The 19,183-nt window shown below is 39.9% G+C and overlaps 1 protein-coding gene across 4 annotated transcripts in view; it reads right to left on the reverse strand.

Annotated features, from left to right (window-relative positions):
• The window catches only part of atf7ip (activating transcription factor 7 interacting protein), a 29,874-nt gene extending 11,428 nt beyond the window's left edge, over positions 1-18,446 (reverse strand). For 2 of the 4 annotated variants that reach the window (XM_018665100.2, XM_018665095.2), the window contains exon 1: positions 3,118-3,218. In XM_018665100.2, the coding sequence (XP_018520616.1) occupies positions 3,118-3,151 (34 nt within the window). In that variant the 5' untranslated portion in view covers positions 3,152-3,218. Of the gene's footprint in view, positions 1-3,117; positions 3,219-17,616 lie in introns of those variants that run through there. The other 2 variants (XM_018665096.2, XM_018665099.2) reach the window with 2 other exon arrangements.
• Between the last annotated feature and the right edge of the window lie 737 nt (positions 18,447-19,183).

Genomic DNA, 19,183 nt, shown 5'->3' on the forward strand with positions numbered 1-19,183 from the left:
GGGAACTAGCTTCTGAAAACAATGGACAGAGAGGTGTCAAACTGCAAGAAAGGGGCTCTCATACAAATCACTTTACCCATGTTTCAGTGGATGTGAACTCAAGAATGTGAAGGCACAGGGGTTTGTTTTTCAGCTGCTAACATGCTGACTGCCTTTCTTAACCAGTCTGTCTCGTGTTTGTAGTTAAATCTGTCTCTTGGTTTCAGCGCAGGAATAGAGCACATAAAGCTAATTATTATTCAAGTGATCTTTAAAATCCTATCTGGTGAGAGCAATAAGCTCCAGCAATGTTTAATTTAGCTATGTGTATTTTGCAACTTAGTAGGCTGTCACGTGTGTGTGGGAAAAAAAATGAAACATCCACTCAGAGGACCTGGACTAAGTGTATACTTTACACTGTAAAGCTGAGCAGCACACTGAGATCCTGGCGCATATGCACAACACTGTAAGCCATTCCTACTCTGCTTTCACACCAGCAAGCATGCTCCCTGCAATGACCATGAGCTCCTCAAATGAGATGGTACTTAAAGCATGACTGCATAACAACATAACCTGAAAAATGCATCACGCCAAAAGTCAGCATATACAAGTAAAGAGCGGTGTAAGTAGCAAGCACGATCACTGGTACACCTCACATTCCAATGTTATTGCACACTGCGCAAAGCACAATACCACTACCCACCCCACCCCTGCCACCTCACCCATCCTACGGCCTCATTTACTGCGCCTGGATTCAATGCAGAAACTCAAAATGGCCGTCATGGCCTCTGCTGTATGCTGCCAGGCTGGGCTCTCTGTAGCTAGCTGAGCAGGATTCTTTATCAGAAGTATCAGATTGCAGCATCACCCTGCTTATAAAGAATTTTCTGTTGACCCTGAGGCTTCACCAAGCTGCCAAAATAAACAAAATGTAGAAAATAAAAAATACTATTAAAAAAACCTTTTAAATAAGCCAAGTTAAACATTCCTCAAATAACAAAATAGAACATTTCCTTTTCCATCTGTCCAACCTCTCAACTACAAGCTACAGCTAATCCACAACCATTTTTATTGCGCTATGGCTGAAATGATTTTTTAATGGTTTAAACATTATATGGATATCAATTATAAAACCACTGTGGTAAGAATAAGAAATCCCTCTAAATATTCTTTCTCTTCAAGCTTCTTCAAGTTAACTCAGTTCATCAGCCCATATTTAGAAATGGGGCTGTCTGCAGCTGCGTCAGTGAGTCCTCCACTGAACTTGACTTGGAGAACTGCAGACAACAATCATTACACGCGTTAGATGATCACGCACAGACTGGGTGTGGCATCTAATACGCACCTCGAGTTAGGTCATCAAAAGCTGCATCGTTTTTTGAAAGAAAAACAAATGTACTTGATTCACTACAACAGCACAGATACCACGTGTGCTTAAACTCTCACAAAAGCCTAATAAACACATGGGAATATTAATCTCAAAATACTATTCCTAACACAGGCACATGATGTCTATGAGGTGAAAGTGCATCGGTATGAATTTACACCCCATAATGTTGTTTCAAGCAAGTCACGCTTGTTTCCTGTGATATTATGCACTGACTGTTGACTCAAAACACTTACTCTATGCTTTCACTATGCCTCTTCTGTCAAATTAATCACTCTAAGAATTTAACTGGAGTCAACAATCCAACGCACAGAGGACTTAAATAACTTCCACCATGTTTTCAGAATTTATTTCCAAAACTGGCTCGATTGTGTTTAATGTCTTCTCTGTCAAGTCTTGATAACTAGCCTGGCATACGTTAAGAAGGAATTCTTTCACATGTATTCCCTTATGCTAAGCTGGAGGCATCAAAAAACAGGAGGCAAGGAGCAAATTCAATCGTCTCTCTCTTGGTTTTTGGCAACTTTTTTTCTCTCAAGTTGTGAGATAGCTGCTTGCTGTTGTTTCAGTTCTTCGCCTGTGCAATCCAGTCTCAACACCTGGTGACTAGCCAGTGAGTTGCTGTTAAAATATCACAAAGTAGCCGTAAGTCTATCAAACAAAACATTCAAGTCTCTATAACGGTAAATAACTGGAGAGCATGGTGATAAGTTCAGTTCTTCGGCAGAAGGTCTCAAGTTTTTTTCTTTGCAATGCCAAGCAAACAACAAAAACTTGCATTCCAACCTCGCACTTCAGAGGAAGAACAAAGCTTTCACTTTCAGGAAAACAATATCACATTACTCTATCAGATATAGAAGATACAACTATATTACATGGTATGATATCTTGCTCATCAAATCTTGGCCAATATGATTCAAGGTTCAAGTCTGGAGACAGTGGGAAAGCTGGTCACTAGCCCGAAGTACAAGCCATTTCTGGGCAGACAATTCATGTGCAGCGTGCCAAAACATGCTGGCCTCCCAAGAACTGTGATACAGTTTTGATGAACTACCAGTTGGATATTATACACACACACACACATACACAACACCACATGACCTGCCATGGGATCCCATTACAAAAAAACAACAATAAAAAAACAAAGCAGTAGCCATTGTGCTTCTATCTGAATGAGTGTGATCACGTGGGTCTGATATACAGCCAGACAGTACTGCATTAAGATAAAAAGACACAAAAAATGACTGGCTGCCTTCATGATTGCTACACTAGTGAGATGCTTCACACCTATGGGATTATTTGAGAAAGCGAATACTGCACATATACAAATGGGCTGACACTGCTATATACATGTAGAGTCAAAACACACACAACTCAGGTTAATAACATAAATTACTGAGCCTAATGTTTGTGTCAGCAGGGACGAACAATGTTTGAAAAATCATGTGTACTCCTGGCATCGCACACAGTGTTGCAGGTAACAGAGTCTCTACTGACATTGTTGATCAGCTAGTTACTTTGAATACATCAAAGTCCTTGACATTACAATAATGTCTGAAATTCCAATTAAAAAGAAAACAAACAAATCACAACAAAAGTCAAACCCTGCATTCCTCAACTAGCATAGCACCCTGCACAAGCATCAAAACCTAACCTTGAGAAGAGTGTGAGGCTGCAGTGAAAAAAGATGAGACAGGTTCAAATTAACAGAGAAAAATGTTAAACATGCTTTAAAATTAAGAAATGTTGACCTTTAGCAGGATGTGTGGGATTGAGGCCTTCCATGTATTTGTTGATTGTGGGTGCAGGGAATGGCTGCAAGGCCAGCAGGAGAGCATGAAAAAAAGGAGGAGGAGCTCAGTTAGGACTGGTCCATCTTGCTCCTGGCAGAGGTATGTTCAATAAAGGATGTGTGGCCTACCTGAGCCTATAATGGGAGATAATTAAAGCCTTCAAAGAGAAAAGCCACTTCCTGACACAGCAGTGTGCAGTAATGTAATGTGAAACCAAAAAAAAGGAAATGATTTTTTTTCTCTCTGATGACATCTATCAACTGCATGATATATTTGCAGGTATGACTGATACACACAAATCAATGCTTGACTACAACATTTTCAAGTAGAGCGTGGTGATTATTAATATCAACCCTAGCTAGCAGCGCACAGACAGAGGGGAAGTACATTGCACAGGCTGTTGCTTAGCAACCCCCCTCCCCCAACTCTAGCACAAACTAGTCCACAGTATGGAAATCTACAGCCAAGACGGACTAAACCATTCTGACAAAAGACAGGGGGGAGGAGGCCCTTTCTAAATAATATCATAAGAGAAAAAAGTTTTCTGTTGAAAAAGGTCAAGGACAACACTGTAACACATAGAAATATTGCAGGAGTGCAGAACTTGACCTTTATTTTGGATCTGCATGATTCACCACCTACTCAGTAAAACTGTGTTTCAAATCATTATTTCCATGTGATTGTTTTAAGATGGCTGCTGGGGCTTCAATTGTTTATTTTCAGAATAGTCAATAAAAGATATAAGTAGAAACCCTGACACAGCTGTAAATTAACCTTCAGTAGAAATTATATTGTCTCCTCTTGCTTCTCTACTGACTCTTAGACAGATTTGATCTGAACTGCACAATATGACATAGCCACCCGAGGTACTATGTGCAGTAAACGGTGCACTCGCTGGCGCTGACCTGAGTATTCAGTTAGCCTCAGCCTACTATTATCCCTCTAATGACTTGACTGGTGTGGACTGCAGAGAACCAAGCTCAAGCTGTAATATGATCTCTCATATTTAGACCATGGTACAGGCCAACCGAACGGACTAAAAAAATCTAATAAACAGGCTGAATAACCTTAGTAATTGCTTCGACTGAAGCTGAACATGTGTGCCCAAAACTGTTGAAATCCTTACAAACATGTGACCATGGTGGCAGGTCCTTTTCAAAGGTATCTTGGCAGTTTTCACTGAGAACTGAGGAAAATCAGTGGCATGGGTGGTTTTACAGCTTAATCTTAATGTTCCACAGCACAAAAACACATCCTCCTTTATCCTGCATAGCTCAGTCCGCCACACATCCTAGCCTCTCCATAAATGTCTCTTGTTTATTCTCCACTGCATTACCTCTCTCTAAACAGAACAGATCAACACAAGATTTGGATCATTTTTATTTTTGACTTTCTGAAAGCAAGAAGTAAACTGTGTCTAAAAATCAAATCAACTGGACCAAACAGAGTATGCCACATTGTTTCAAGCAGCTCTATCTCCCACTCCAGCAGAGCCAGTTTTAATGAGAGTAAACTGGATGACAGAGTCAAAACTCAATATTCGACAAGATTATGATGGAAAACATCTTTTTAAATGACAAAAAGTTCACCTCTGACAGGAGGCCTTGAAAAACTAAGGCCATCCACTAAATGTTAAATTAATTAAAATTATTTGTTAAGCTTATCAATGGGCCAAATGGCTAAAAAGCCAAAAGGTCAAAGGTAAAGGGGAGTGAGCCTGGGTCAGACTGTTCCATCCAACTAAAAACCAGGATCCTCTTAAAGGAACTGTGCCTTCGTAAAGGCCTATCTGTAGTAACAATGACAATCCAAATAACAGAAAACTCTCATTATATGTGCTATCAAACAATAACCTGAAAAACAAATAAAAAATAAAGCCACTATAAAAAGACAAAGCAGCACAACGTGCACTTTAGTCAGGGCCTAGCTAGCGGCGCACAGCCAGCGTTAAATTGCACACCCACAAAACACTCAACCTAGAGGCAGCTGCACCCGCCCTCCCCCGTCTCCCGCTCTCTTTCTCTCTCTCTCTCTCTCTCTCTCACACACACACACACACACACACACACACACACACAGTCTGTTCCACTCTCTGGAACAGCCTCTCCTCATCAAACATGGACTGAACCATTCTGATGAAGGGAGGGAGAGGCAGTGGGGGCAGGGCATTTGGAAAAAAAAAAAGAGATCAAGGACAAAGTATTAAAGTAACCTAACAATTAAATACAGTTACAGATTTACTAAAAGAGTACAAGGAATTTTATGTTCCTGACTTTTCACTCAAAATGCGAAATGCTATCGCTAGCTTTTTTTAAGTTGAGACGCTTTGGTGTTATTCCTTGTAACTAGACAAAATAAACCAAATAAGCACTTTTCTTAAAAAACATGCTTTTCATGAATAATTACAATCACCACGCTGAAGAGTGAAAATCATCTCAGCAAAAACTGTATCAGGTATTTTTTGTCAAGTATTCTTAGCATTCACAAACAAGAAACATCGCTTTGTAGCCACACAGTCCCATGCTAGCTGCGCACAGCAAGAAATTAGAGCACAGCCTGACATACTAAGCAGCCTCTATCCGCCCAGCTTCTCCCACAGCAGGGAGGGCTGCTGTTAAACAGACTGAACCATTCCAACATGGGGGTGGTTCTTTACTCGAGAGGAACAAAAGACACCCACTTATGAGCTGAAAAATATATTATTACTTCTTTTCCTGAAGTTTGTACAAATAGATTCTTCACAAAATAGTAACATAAAGTAATTTCTTGATTTGACTAGATGAGATTCAAACAGACAGAGAAATAGTAGGAGTACTGATAGAAGGAGGAGTAGACAGGATGTTATTTCTGATGACTAACTTTCATCTACAAACTTCACCTGTCTTCATCAATAGCCCTGTTGTGAGAGTGAATAAAACCTTGCTGTGCGTACTCTGCCCATCCCCCCTTTCTGCTACTGCAGAAACACAAAATGGCCACCAGCGCTGCTGCGAGCAGCATGCTGAGCACAAGCATGAGCAGATCCTATAACAAACTCCGCCCACTTAAAAAAAAAGTACAGTGTATCTGCAGAAATCTCCATACTTGCATGTGGATCTTGAGGGAAAACTGAACAAAAACTTACTTCTACACCAGCACATTTGATTTAATGATTTCAAATAATGTTACCTCTGTAAGTCACACTGATCTCCTCTAGATCCTGGTTTAAAGTTTCACTGTTGTTGCTAGAACCCACAATGTCTTGTGTTCATTGTTCAGCAACACCCTGAGCTTTGACTAAAGAGTTAATACAACTAATTAATTCTATTTTTTCATCTCACATGAGTTCTGAGCTATACTGCTAAATGTTTTATGAACCTACGCTGGGTAATAAAAAAAAAATGCCTTTTCTCCTTCAGGCTGCCTTAAAGTTCTTCAGCCAGTATTCCAATCAGTAAACCTGACACTTCACTGTCAGACAGAGAGGATGCAGTTGGTCTTTTTTACTTATTAACCAACCACTAAAAAAAATTAACAGTTATCTAGCATTAGACATTGTCTATGGGGGCTAAATACAGAGTGGGAAAAAGATGTCAGCCAGTGAGAGCAGAACCTGCATTCCAACATTACTGCGCACAGTGCGCAGTCTTTCCTCCCCCACCCTCACTGCCTGCATCTGGATTCACTGAAACTCAAAATGGCCACCTGGTCTGCTGTGCGCAGCCAGTCTGAGCCTTTAGAGCCTGCTATATCTGGTACAACATCTTATCATGTTGTGGGCGCACCACATCATTGAGTATTCGCTCCTGTGAGCATATTTCTCACAAAGACATTTTAATTCAGTTGAATGAACCCACCAGAATATATTAGCTGAATGAAACAAAAGCAAATTTCGCACAATTCTCTCTAAGCAGGTGGCTTACTTACACCAATCAGAGCTTCTCTCTGTTTTAACGGTTTGCAAAGGGCTGAAGCATAATCATGTTCCCATTTTGAACACCAAATCCTCATCAGTAATACAGACTTATTTAATTTGTACATTAACTTAATTGTACAGGCTGTTTCTCAGAAACATTATTATGGTCAGTCACGTCCCCATTGATATTCCCTTGCTAATTTATTTCACTAAAAACCTTATTGTTTCAAGCAGTGATCAGAGTGATCAGGATAGGTCTCACTGTTGGGCAATGTAAAACCCCTCTGTGTCAGCACTTTTCAGTTTTAATCAGATTAGGACTTTCTTTTGCATATTCTTCCTTTTTGCATTTCTCTCCAGGAGAGATCATTGTCCAAAACACATCCAATAAATGGAAATTCTGAAATGCCAAGAGGTGTGGAAGTGAGTGTGGATGTGTTCATCTATCTGAACGATGACCTGCTCTGTGATAGACTGACAACCTTTCACCCAATGCACGCATGGAGGGGCTGCAGCCTCTCATGACCCTGAACAGAGGTCACTGTCTCTGAGGTCCTTCAAGTAGATGTAATCTTTTGCTATTTTCACAATAAACTTTATCTTACAAAACATTTTAACTGCAATAATAATCTCTACATATGCTAGCAAGTGTCATAATTTGTGCCACTATGCAAGCCGTCTGTGCTTGTACAGAAGCTAAATCATTCAACTTTAAACAATCAGTGTACACAAATGAACTGCCCAGCAAAGTAAATATGAATCATACATTTGAATGTTGTGTTGAAGTAGAATTGATCCTTTGTTCACATTGCACCTCATATTAGTCTCACTCATAAGCACTTTGACCACACACGTACCATCTACCACTTACCCCAGTCTCTTTTCATACTTTACCAATTGATCACAGAGTTCTATGTTTGCTGCTATCTGACAAACAGGAAACCAGATGGAGCCAAGACTTTGAGTTATTCTAAGCAGCAGCTGATTATTGATTTTCCTGTTACATTCCTTCATGTATGTCTATTTGTGTCACATTTTCCATCCAGTTAGGTGGGTTTTTCCTACACATGTAGAACTAGCTTAAAAAAACAAATTTAATGCTAATATTCTACATAATATTCTGAATTTCAGCTCCAATAAAGGACTAAGGAAGCTGTAACACCTAATAAACGTGTCAATTAATTGTAGCAACTAAATGAGTGACACTGGCCTATATTTCAAACCACTGATTGACTACAACCTCATGGAGATAAGTTCTTTCCATGTGTCATTTAAGAACAATTAAAACCAAATTATGCCAAAGTAACACTGTCAAAGGAAAACAATTCTCAAGTAAAACATGTTAGAACTGTTCAACAATTGTCTAAAAGCAGTGTTTCTTAGCCTACTATTGCCCAAACCCTGTACGCGTGATTTGTTTTTTTCTTATCTGTTAAATAAGTGGAGACTAGCAAAGGCTGGGTAGAAGGAAAAAGGGGAAGAAAAATAGGGAGGGGGTGGGGGCGGGCAAAACCAGGAGTTTCCATGTGAATCAAGCAAGCACATGGTGATTATTCTTTAGTTATGGGCTGCTGAGGGAGGCTCATGTCATGGCTTCAAAAAATTGAAGCCAGTGAATGTTGATCAGTACACTCCAGACAAAAAAAACATCATGTGAAATAACCTTGGTTCTCTAGAAACACAGTAATAAAACACCTTTGGTTAATTTCAGAACTAACATAGCTGCATGTATTTGCTCTTTTTCTCCTCCAGATAAAACTCTGACAACCTATAGACCATCTATGGAGTAACTACAGTTCAAGTCACATCGTATGAACTATAGCTAGCACCACACAGTCAGATCTAAGTCCACAGCCTGACACAGAGCGCCAACTCCCCTCCCCCATACCAGCAGTCTGCTCCAGTCTGGGGTTTTACAGCCAAGCATGGATTAAACCATTGCAGCAGGAGGGTGTTCTCACCAACAAGGGAGGGAGCTAGAGAGGTGAATCACAAATAAAAAGCTCTCCAAACAATTTGAGCTCTGTAGCTAGAGGTTCAAAACTAAATTAGCCTGTGCTGAACAGGAAAACATCTTTAGTTTCTTTTAAATCTCTTGAATTGGTAGATATTCCACCCCTGGCCCTGAAAGAGCAGCTCATTCTCCTTGAGCTATCCGATCAAATTTTATTTCTATCTCTGCAGCAATAACTCATCTGTGATTTGTCTGAATGTGGCACATTTCTCAGAAGTTTGTTACATGAAAATCCAGGCAAAGAATTATGATGTTCTTATGGAAGGGTAAATCCAGAGCTATAAACTGCTTTTTCCCTCTCTGCCTAAACACACACATTTGGACACGAGTGGAAAGTAGCTATGAGCAAAATAAAGATTGTTTTCTGTGACCAACTGTTATGACAAAGAGCTAACATTTCCTGAGCTTAATGATTTAAATTAGTCAACAAGCTAGCCTACCCTACACTTTCCCCACCCCCACTCCTTTCCCTTTGATGGATTGTTTGCAGTGAAAGCTACAGCACAAAATGGCTGCTGCTGCTCTTTGCAGTTAGAGCAGAAAGAATCCCCTTTAACATGAACATAGCTGCCTTTGCCTGCTCATGACTGTCTCTTATTACATTATTTAGTTAAAATATTTGTTGCATTTCTTCCTGCTGGTTTCTTGTGTCTTTGATTTCTTTTGATCTGCAAAAAGTAACACGTTTGTATCTGAGGAAGATCTAACTGACCTGTAACATTTGGTGAATGCTAATTTGATTCACATCTCTGAGTGCTATCGAGCTATCTATTAATATTCATCAGAGACTTGTGCTGGCCATTAAATTTGTGAAATATCAAGCCAACATTATACATTAAAGGGGCTGTAAGTTTTCTCTGCCGCCAAATGTGGAACTTCAGCTATTGTTGTGTTTTCAAGACTAGAGATTAGAATATGCTGTCTGAGCGCTATTTCTTCAGAGCAGTCTGGATGCTACAGTGAATCACGTTATGAAATACGCCGGCTAGTTGGTAATCATGCTAATGTCTGTCGAAGTAAAGAAGTGACAGAAGTAGAAGCAAAACATTGCTGCTTATTTCCACCATTGTAACCAGCTCTTGGCGAGTAAAGGAATTAAGTTTGATGTTGAACTAGCCACGTCACTTCTTGACTGGTAAATAACCACTGTTAATGCTAGCATTGGCTTTGCTGCGATAGCAAAACTTACCCAAAGCTCCTTTAAATTAAGAATTTGTCAGATTGTCGATCACCATCTAAAACTCCTTCCCCTGCACCTTTATAACATCAAAAATTTGTTCAAACTTGACTTTTTGCCATATGGACAACCAGTGCTGTTGCAAGTAACCACAGCATATCAAGTAAGCGAACTTGCTTTCTAACATTAATTTCCCTGAATGAATGAATCAAAATCAATGATGTTAGCTAGATATTGTTTCTGCATAAAACAGTTTTATCCCATGGTTACATTGTAGACTTTTGAGCGTGTCCTAACGCTGATATGCTGATGATGCCCTGCTATTCTTCTCATTGTATGCATCAAATATCACAGCAGTATACTGCCCCTGTAAATTCTTGCTGTACAACATCAGGAGAATTTGCCCCTCTTTAATAGTGATGTGGCCAGGTGCTCATGCTCATTGTCAGGAAGTGCTGCAACTCCCACCTGATGGAAGCCCCTGCATCTGTCTCCTGGCCTACCACCTGCAGCTCGACCAGAATGCTGCCGCCCATCTGGTTTTCATCCTCTGTTTTCTGTTTACTGTGCTGGTTCCCTGTTGCAGCTCACATTTTTTTAAACTGACTGCTCCTTCCTACTGCCAAGAAATGGTTAAATCGTCCTCTCCAACACAACCGTTGCATTCCTCTGCCTTTTGGTGACTGGCCGCACCATCACTCTGAGAATGATGTGGCCTAACTCTTTTTCCTATGAAGTCTGAATGCACTCTTTGTAAGTCAGTTTGAACAAAAGCATCTGCCACACACCAGCAGCGTATATATCAAAATCCACACCCTTTGTTTTCTATGGACCCATGCACACATGCAGCATCAGCTTGTCCCCTCTCCTTAAGCCTGTATGTATTGGGGCTTGTACGTTTGGCTTTTTTATTGCAGAGCAAGATGTGCGGTAGCACAGTTGCTCATCTTGTGTACTGATTCAACTGAGAGTTTCATTCTTATTTAAGCCTTATCTTAGCAGACAATGTCCATGGTTACTTTCAGTACTGCTCAGCCACAGTACTGTATCTATTCAGAAGCATTCTGTGGACTTGAAGACTAAAAATATGCTTAAAGTCACAGCTGTACACAAGCTAAATGCAAGCTGCTACATGAGCCATCGTGCAGGCCAGTCTAGACAGATGCACTAATGGATGAGGAATGGAATACACACAAAAACACAGCCAGCAATTTCTTTTACCATCATTGATCACCATCATTTTCATAGGGTACTGTGAACACAGTGCAACAGGAACTGTTGCTGAACAGCTACTATGCTCAGATGCCTGACGTTTGACTCTTTGGCAGAGCAACAAGCCAAAAAGTTGGGAGCTGACTCCAGACTCCAGGAGTCAGCAACAGCACCAACCACCCAAAGAGATACATGGTTCAGACAGCTCAAACTTGCAGACAATTCCAAGTAAGTCAGCTTCATTCAAGAATGTCCAAGCATGCCCAGCTGCCAGCTGTTTTCCAAGGTGTGCTTGCAACTCTTCAACCACTTCAATGCTTAATGTACATTATAGCAGAGATACACACATTTCTGCCTTAACACAACATTGAATAGCTTCCATCTAATTGTAGCCTTGAAGACTTGGTATGGTCATCATTGATTTGATAGCATGTTGCTCCAGCTGACAAGCTGATTTTTGCACCCACTTTATGTAGTGATTAGCCATTGAGAAGAGATGACAAAGCAGACAGGATTCTCTCAAGCATTCTCTCTTGTTTGATCAACACTTCTGGCACTTTTTATGAGTAAAACTAAGTGCAACACCACAAATGTCTTTGAGGAGAAACTGTCTGGAAGTGCACTTATCTGCACTGTCAAGACTACAAAGACCTGCAAAAGCCGTGGTGGAAAGAGATCAGCGAGGCAGCCTGGTAGAGCCTATAACGTTTGGCTTTTTGCTTTGCCTTGGTGTTGCCATTTGAAACAAAATCATTTTTCCCTTCATATGTGTTTTGCTTCAAGCACACCTAACCCTTAAGACCATCATCACAAAGAGATCTGCACACAAGGTGTGTTCAGACACAAAGCAAAGAAAATTTCAGACACAGCACAATGACATACAAAGCCAAAGGAAAGACACTATTGGGCCAGAAGAAATTTTAATTTGCCTATGGTGGTGCAAACTGAGGCTAAGATCACACATGCAGTTCAAATTCATTCATTCATTCAAAGACAATCCATATGTTTTCCAGTGTGGTGTCATACAACTGTGCCACATATCCTTGCCTATAAATCTTGCTACCTTATCAATGCTTACTATCTTATCGGTGCCTTTTTTTTTTTTTTTTTACAAACGTCTGGCAAGAGTCCTGAGGATGTGTGTGGTGAAAAGTAGGAAGCCAAACAAGATTGTACGGCTGACGTTGCACCACTCATTTCTGGTGGCTCTGCTACCTCACTTGGGTTGCAGCAGCAGGTGAGCCTTAAGATTTGAAATCGCTCTATCGTAAGGCAGCACTTTCAAATCAGCAAACAGGTTTATCTCTATTTTGCCATTTACATGGAAGAACCCAAAATACTTCCATACCCTGCTTCTCAGATGCTTTGATGTGTGATTTATCAATCAATTGGCACTCTGACAGTAAAGTTTAAGAAAACCCTCTGCTCAACTGCAAAAACATTCCAGTGGTCAAATTCACGCAAATAATGCAAGGCAAAAATTAGTTTTGTCGTGTCCTGTCTGATAGTTCAACAGTGCTAAAGGTTATTGGGGTATGGTTCTGTCCTTCCGCAGCCTTTACACTTGATTCGCAGCAGCATCCCAGAATTTACTGAGTACAGTTTAGCCATGGTGAGTTGCTATATATATCAATATTAGCTGGGGATATCTCGATTAAGATATTTTAGCCCTGATTCTGACCACAGTCTTTTGAAATTGAATATCTGCTTACATATTTGAATTTGTTAAGGTATGGCCTACTAAATTTAGAAACGATTTGTTTTCACATGCTCCCTGATTTGAATTACTGGAGTCTGGTTCCAGACTGTTGATATGATATAAATGAAAGTTTAACCTGGAGGATGCAACTCCCAAAACTGACGTGACATGATCAGGTAGATTATTTTAAAAGGAGAAGACATCACTCTGTTGGAGTTGTTGAAATTACACGTCACTCAGTCCATTTAATGATTATACAGTACTATTACAGTGTAGATTTTCTTCCCTCAGCAAACAATCTTTGGCCGAGTACAGACATCGGTTTCTCATCATCAAGTTTCGTACAGACTTAAGTTAATTAGCAACAGCTGATTTGACCTGCCAGCAGCTGCATTTGTCATTTTAACTGGTGAAATTGACACTTAGTGTCAGGTAACAATCAGTAGTCACTACCTAAGCATTTTACATCTGGTGCACAGCAGTGAGTTAAAAATAACTTATATGAAGGAAGAAAGGATGAAGAGTGAAGTTACTGAGTGTGAAACCTTCTCTTCATACTGTGAATTTATTAATAAATTGTCTTATCAATTTCATCATTTATTGCAGTGAGAAATCTGCTGCATAATATATAAAGAATGACGCCACACATGCATAGAATGCTAAGTTAGAACTCTATTTAAATTCATTTTAGCGCAAATGTTGTAAGCAAATTGAAAATATTGGGAGGGAGGGAGCTGGTCTGATTTTTGCTGTTGTTTTACAAAAAGGTTTTAAAAACAGTTCTAAAACCTGATCCGACATGAGAGGCATTTCCTCAACAACTAAAAATTGGCTCATTCACTGTGTTATGCGGTTTATTAAAGAGATATTATTTCCTTTGGGCAAAAGGGAGACAATAACAGAGTTGTTTTACCTGCTGTGGCCTTTACGTTCATCTATCAACAATTAAGACATGTGATGTTTGTGTTTTGTCATGTCAGTGTTTTGAGAATATTACAAGATTCAACTTAGTAGGTCTGCTACAACGAATTGAGAACTTATTTCAGACAAGCGAGTGACATTAAATTGCAATCACATTTTCAAAGCAAGGTGAATGTCTGAAAAATGCTAACTAGTGATAAATAGTGCAATAACATGCAGAGGTGATTGCCATAGCACTAACAAAAATCAGATAGTGAGCTCCCCTGACTAAATGAATGGAGCAGACACACTGAAACAGGCAATGGGAGTGGTAGGAGACATACTGTAGGTGTGTATGTGCCAGCCTGAACATATACATAAGATATCTGCTCTTGTTCCAATTTCTCTCCAAAGCCTTGAACACGCAAAATCACTGACGCTGTCTCTTATGGTGGCTTATCAGTAACACATTTCTGAACAGATTGAAGACAACTTTACATTTTAAATCGAACATAACTGAATTGTCAATGCATTGCATGTATTACACATTGTAAGCATTAGTGTATTCCATATAAATCTCAAATTATGATGAAATTAGTGCCCTCTCAAAATAGACATTCAAGTCTGTAGGCCTGACTAATTTATTATGGTCTATGTGTGAAATGCAAAATGCTAATTTTAAAAAAGACAGTCTATCTAATTAACAGCATGGCAAGATATAAATGATGAATAACAAACACTGAGCACTTTGAGACTGAACCAAGATCATATTTCTTATCACTCTCATTTTCAGCCTGAAGCAGAGAAACCAGCTGTAACTGGCTGAAACCAGTTCTTATGGACTTGGCATGGCTTGAAAAACTTAGAAACAAAAGAGAAATTTTAGGAATTGATTACTCTATAATCAAAATAAAAAATACAGGATTGACACCAGCTATCACTCCCAAACTGATATATATCTGCACTGCTTGTAAAAGTGGCATTGAAATGGGGCTGAACATTTCTACTAAGACAAGATCAGAGACGCATAAACGGAAGATTTTATTTACATTAGAGAAAAAATAAAAATCAATTCTAATGCTAATAAATTTAACTCTAACTTATATTATCCAAAAAATAAGGACTGTGTCAACATTTTAATCAGTATTTATGTGCCGATGGAGGCATAAATGTTAATTCAGTATCCAGAAAGCACACTGGCTACACATGTTGGCAACAGTTTAAAACTGTACTAAATGACATGTTCACTGATGGGAGCATACTGAAGCTCTCTTATGAAATGGCTTGTTCCTCATCGATCAGGTGTGATCATTTTTTAATCAGAAAAGTTAAAGTTATGGAACATCTGACCAGGTAACCATTTGCTCTCTAACAACTACCAATAAGCTAATGTGACCAAGATGCAACTCAGCTGAAATGGTGGGTATTATGTATTAATTATACTCCCCTTTTTAATAATGCTTAGTGTACATTTAAGACATGCGTACATCTTAGTCGTGTAGCTGAATTCACCACTGATATATAACTGATCATTTCCAAGCAAAATACTTATGGTTTCTATTGACCTACGGTGGGTCATGGGCCAACAGCTGCAGAGCACTGACTTATATTTTGCAATAAACCTGTACAAACCAGGAATGAGAAAGGTACTGCTACCAAACACAGAGACTCCTCTTTTCTCCATATGTAGGACATTTGGAGATCCTCAGTTTTTCCTCCATTCTCATTTATTGTCTGTTTGAAGGCAGCTAGCTCTGCAACTTGTTTTAGCAGGTATGCGATCAAAAGGAAATCCTTATAAATTGAATTGAATGAGAGGTTAAATAAATGTTTAGTTTTTTTTTAATTACTACTGCTAACATCTACACAAAATCTTTTGAAAAATGTAGGTGGAGCCTTTCAGGGCTGCTTCCTCTACAGCAGAAAAAAACAGACCGTGTGATGAATTGCAAGTGCACTATGTGAGCACTGCCGCTGGGTGCAGTGGGGGGAGGTGAAACTAGAAACAGGGCTGTACCATTTTCCCTAAAGGTAAAAGTAAACCTGAAACACTTAACTTAGTATTGACTGAATCAAGCTTCTTTTTTTTTAATATCATGAATATGATGAAACAGTGCAGTTTCTGCTGCCTGCCAAATTCCCCAAACTGTGGCAGACTCTCAGGTTCAAACTGCAAACACTAAAATGCTTACTTACCTGTATATAACTTAATTTAAATAAAAAAAGATAAAGATTTTTCTCTTTCAGAAACCCACAAGACAAGGCCCTAAGAAAAGCTACTCAACTCTTGTATTATCACTGACATTAAGCCACACCCATATCCTAGGACAGTGTGGTGCATGGAAAATTACTGGGCTGTACCACTTTAGGCCAAGAGGGGGGATTTAACTGCACAATGTAGTGAATGCAGCAGTTTCCTCTTCACTTAAGGCCATTTTGTAGAATTCTTTGCTATTAAGACATCAATTTAATGATGGTTTCCAGTTTGGGTATGCTCTCTAGCAATCTGCATTAACTCAAAGGGGTATTTAAAGGAAGCCAAAACCATTTTATTAAAGCTCCACCAAGGGTGATAATTAAAGTGAATATGCTAAATTATTATTTTTCTACCTACATCTCCTTTTATCTCAGAGTAAACCACTTCTCATCAAGATCTGTCTTCCTTTTTGCCCCTCCCCCAAAGTGTCACCTCTGCAGTATGCTGGATGTGCCTGCTGCTTGTTTTAGCGCCAACACAACATGGTCACTTCATCGACTTGGTAGGGTTGGACCTCTGAGACTAGGTCTAATGAGGTACAAATACATCTTAGACATGAATGTACATTTCCAGTTGCTACATGTGGAAGTCAGTGAAAAAAAAGTATTCGATTACTTCTATCAGTCTATTGACAAAAGGAGTGGTGTGAGGATTTCTCAACAGAAAAGTATGTCAGTTTCTTTCTTTTTTTTTTCATTTTTGTTCAAAGGGCTTGTGTATGCATTTGTGTAAGCATCCTTCAACCAAGTTACCACAGAATAGTGCCATGCTTTGAAAGCGGCTATGAGTTTTTTTAACACTAAAAAAAAAAAAAAAAAAAAAAAAAAAAATTCAATATGTGTAATGTAAAAAAAAACACACAATGTACTATGAATCCAACAATTAGAATTCATTTTAAATTAGCAATCCATTGATTTTATAAAAATAAATTCATGATTGTGAAACTCGCAAAAGTACTTTCATAAAATATCAGGGCCATATCCATCGTGACAGTAGCAGCTTGTAAAAACCTTTGTGTTAAAATCTGTAAAAATTAATATTTAAGCGCCATTGATGTAGCTAACATTTAGCTAACATCGCGAGAGGCTAGCTAACACTACTCTCTGCGATCGCTAAAATCCTAAACTCTAGGGCTAACTGTAAGATACGCCATTCACATATGAGAAACAGGAAAAAACATTTTTATGTAAATCACAACTAAATGTTTATGTTTATGAGCCCAACTCCCAATTATCACATCATCCATTTGAGTTAAATAAAATGGCAAGTGAGAGCTACTTGGCTAGCATGCTAGCTGCAATACCTCGACTCACCGACTCTTCGCGTCGCCAAGCGATGTTCCCGCGATTTTCAGTCTCGGTGTGTAGCCGATTGTCTCCTCCTCCTCCTTTTGCCGCCGTCGCACTCTTCCGGACCCTGTCGTGTACAATCGTTGCGGTTGCGGTTCGGATGTGGTTATCAGTGAGGCATTCAGTCCACCGGTTTCAACATTCACCGGGTAAACTACTGATCTGTGCCCCAACAACAACTGTGTAGCTGTGTGGTCGCAGACTCAAGCGACTGCTCTCCGGTTTCCCTCACCGATTGACTCCTCCTCTTTTCGTGCACAAAAAATCCACCATTACCGTGCGTCAGCCGGCGGTGGCGGCGGGGGTTGGTCGGCGAACGCCAAGCAGTCGCGTTGACCAACCGTCGCGATCTGAACGGCAGTTTACTTTAGTTTTTTTCAGTCTCTCCACTGGCGGCGGCGCTGGAGTCGGTAAAGCCGGCAAGGTAGGTATGCACAGGACGTGTTAGATCGGTTTGTATGGAGGATCCGGCGAGACTAACAGAAGTGTGTTTTAGAGCAGCAGTACCTCTGCTTGGAGTAACCAAACTGCAGTGTGGCTGAAAACAGCCGCACAGAGCCGACGGTTGGAAGTAAGGACAACAGGGGGCAGAACATTAGCATGGAGAGGGAGGGGTGTGTGATTTGGCCACCACAGACAGAAAACCCGGGCTGAGGGGGAGGGATCAAACGACGGAGGAGGAGTCAGTGGAACAACAGAAAGAAAAATTGTGTACAAACTTAGCTACAAACACTGGTGTCACATCACAGGTTTATACAGGTTTATACATCATAGTAATGCTGGTGTGTGTGTAAACTGTGCTGTCAGTGTTCAAGTGCCTAACATGTGAGAGACCGCTGAGTGGTTTGCGATCAGGATAATTATGATTTTTTTAAATGGCACACATGAGACAAGAAACAGTCCAATGCAAGGTTATAGGGAGAATATTGACCAATTATCTTTACCTGGGATATAAATGACAGCCTTTTTTCTTTCTTTTTTCCCCTATGATTTTTATTTTTTACACTTTAATTAGATGGATTCTCACAACAAGAGCACAGGAAATCCTGTTATGCTCAGCCTCCTAAAAATCAGATCCATTATATTAATGGACAACATTTGATCTGTAGTTTTTAGCTGTCTTCTGTCATTATACAACATTATACAGGTCAGCCATTTTGTTGACTCACTTGTGTGAATTAAACCTGTAGTTTCCCAGGAGGCCAGCAGAGGGCGAGTTATGGTGATGTTCTGATCATAAGCGTTATTATGTTTGTTCCTGCCCACAAGGAATAGCCTAAACCATTGCACCTACTGTAGTCTCTGTCACCATGGCTAGTCCCCTCACAGGTTGTGCATTCATACAACAAAATCCATGCGATCAGGAGTGGGAATTGGTAGGGTAGCTGTGCTCTCCCATGCCCTGTGCTTTCCTCTCCTCTCATACACATCTCGCACACAGCAGACAAGGTCTGCAGTGCTAGTCTAGCACGCCTGAGTATCTTTTGTCATCTACATGTGAGAACAAATCCAGCTGGGATA

This window comes from Lates calcarifer, linkage group LG5 (genome assembly GCF_001640805.2).
Source record: "Lates calcarifer isolate ASB-BC8 linkage group LG5, TLL_Latcal_v3, whole genome shotgun sequence".
NCBI lineage: Eukaryota > Metazoa > Chordata > Actinopteri > Centropomidae > Lates > Lates calcarifer.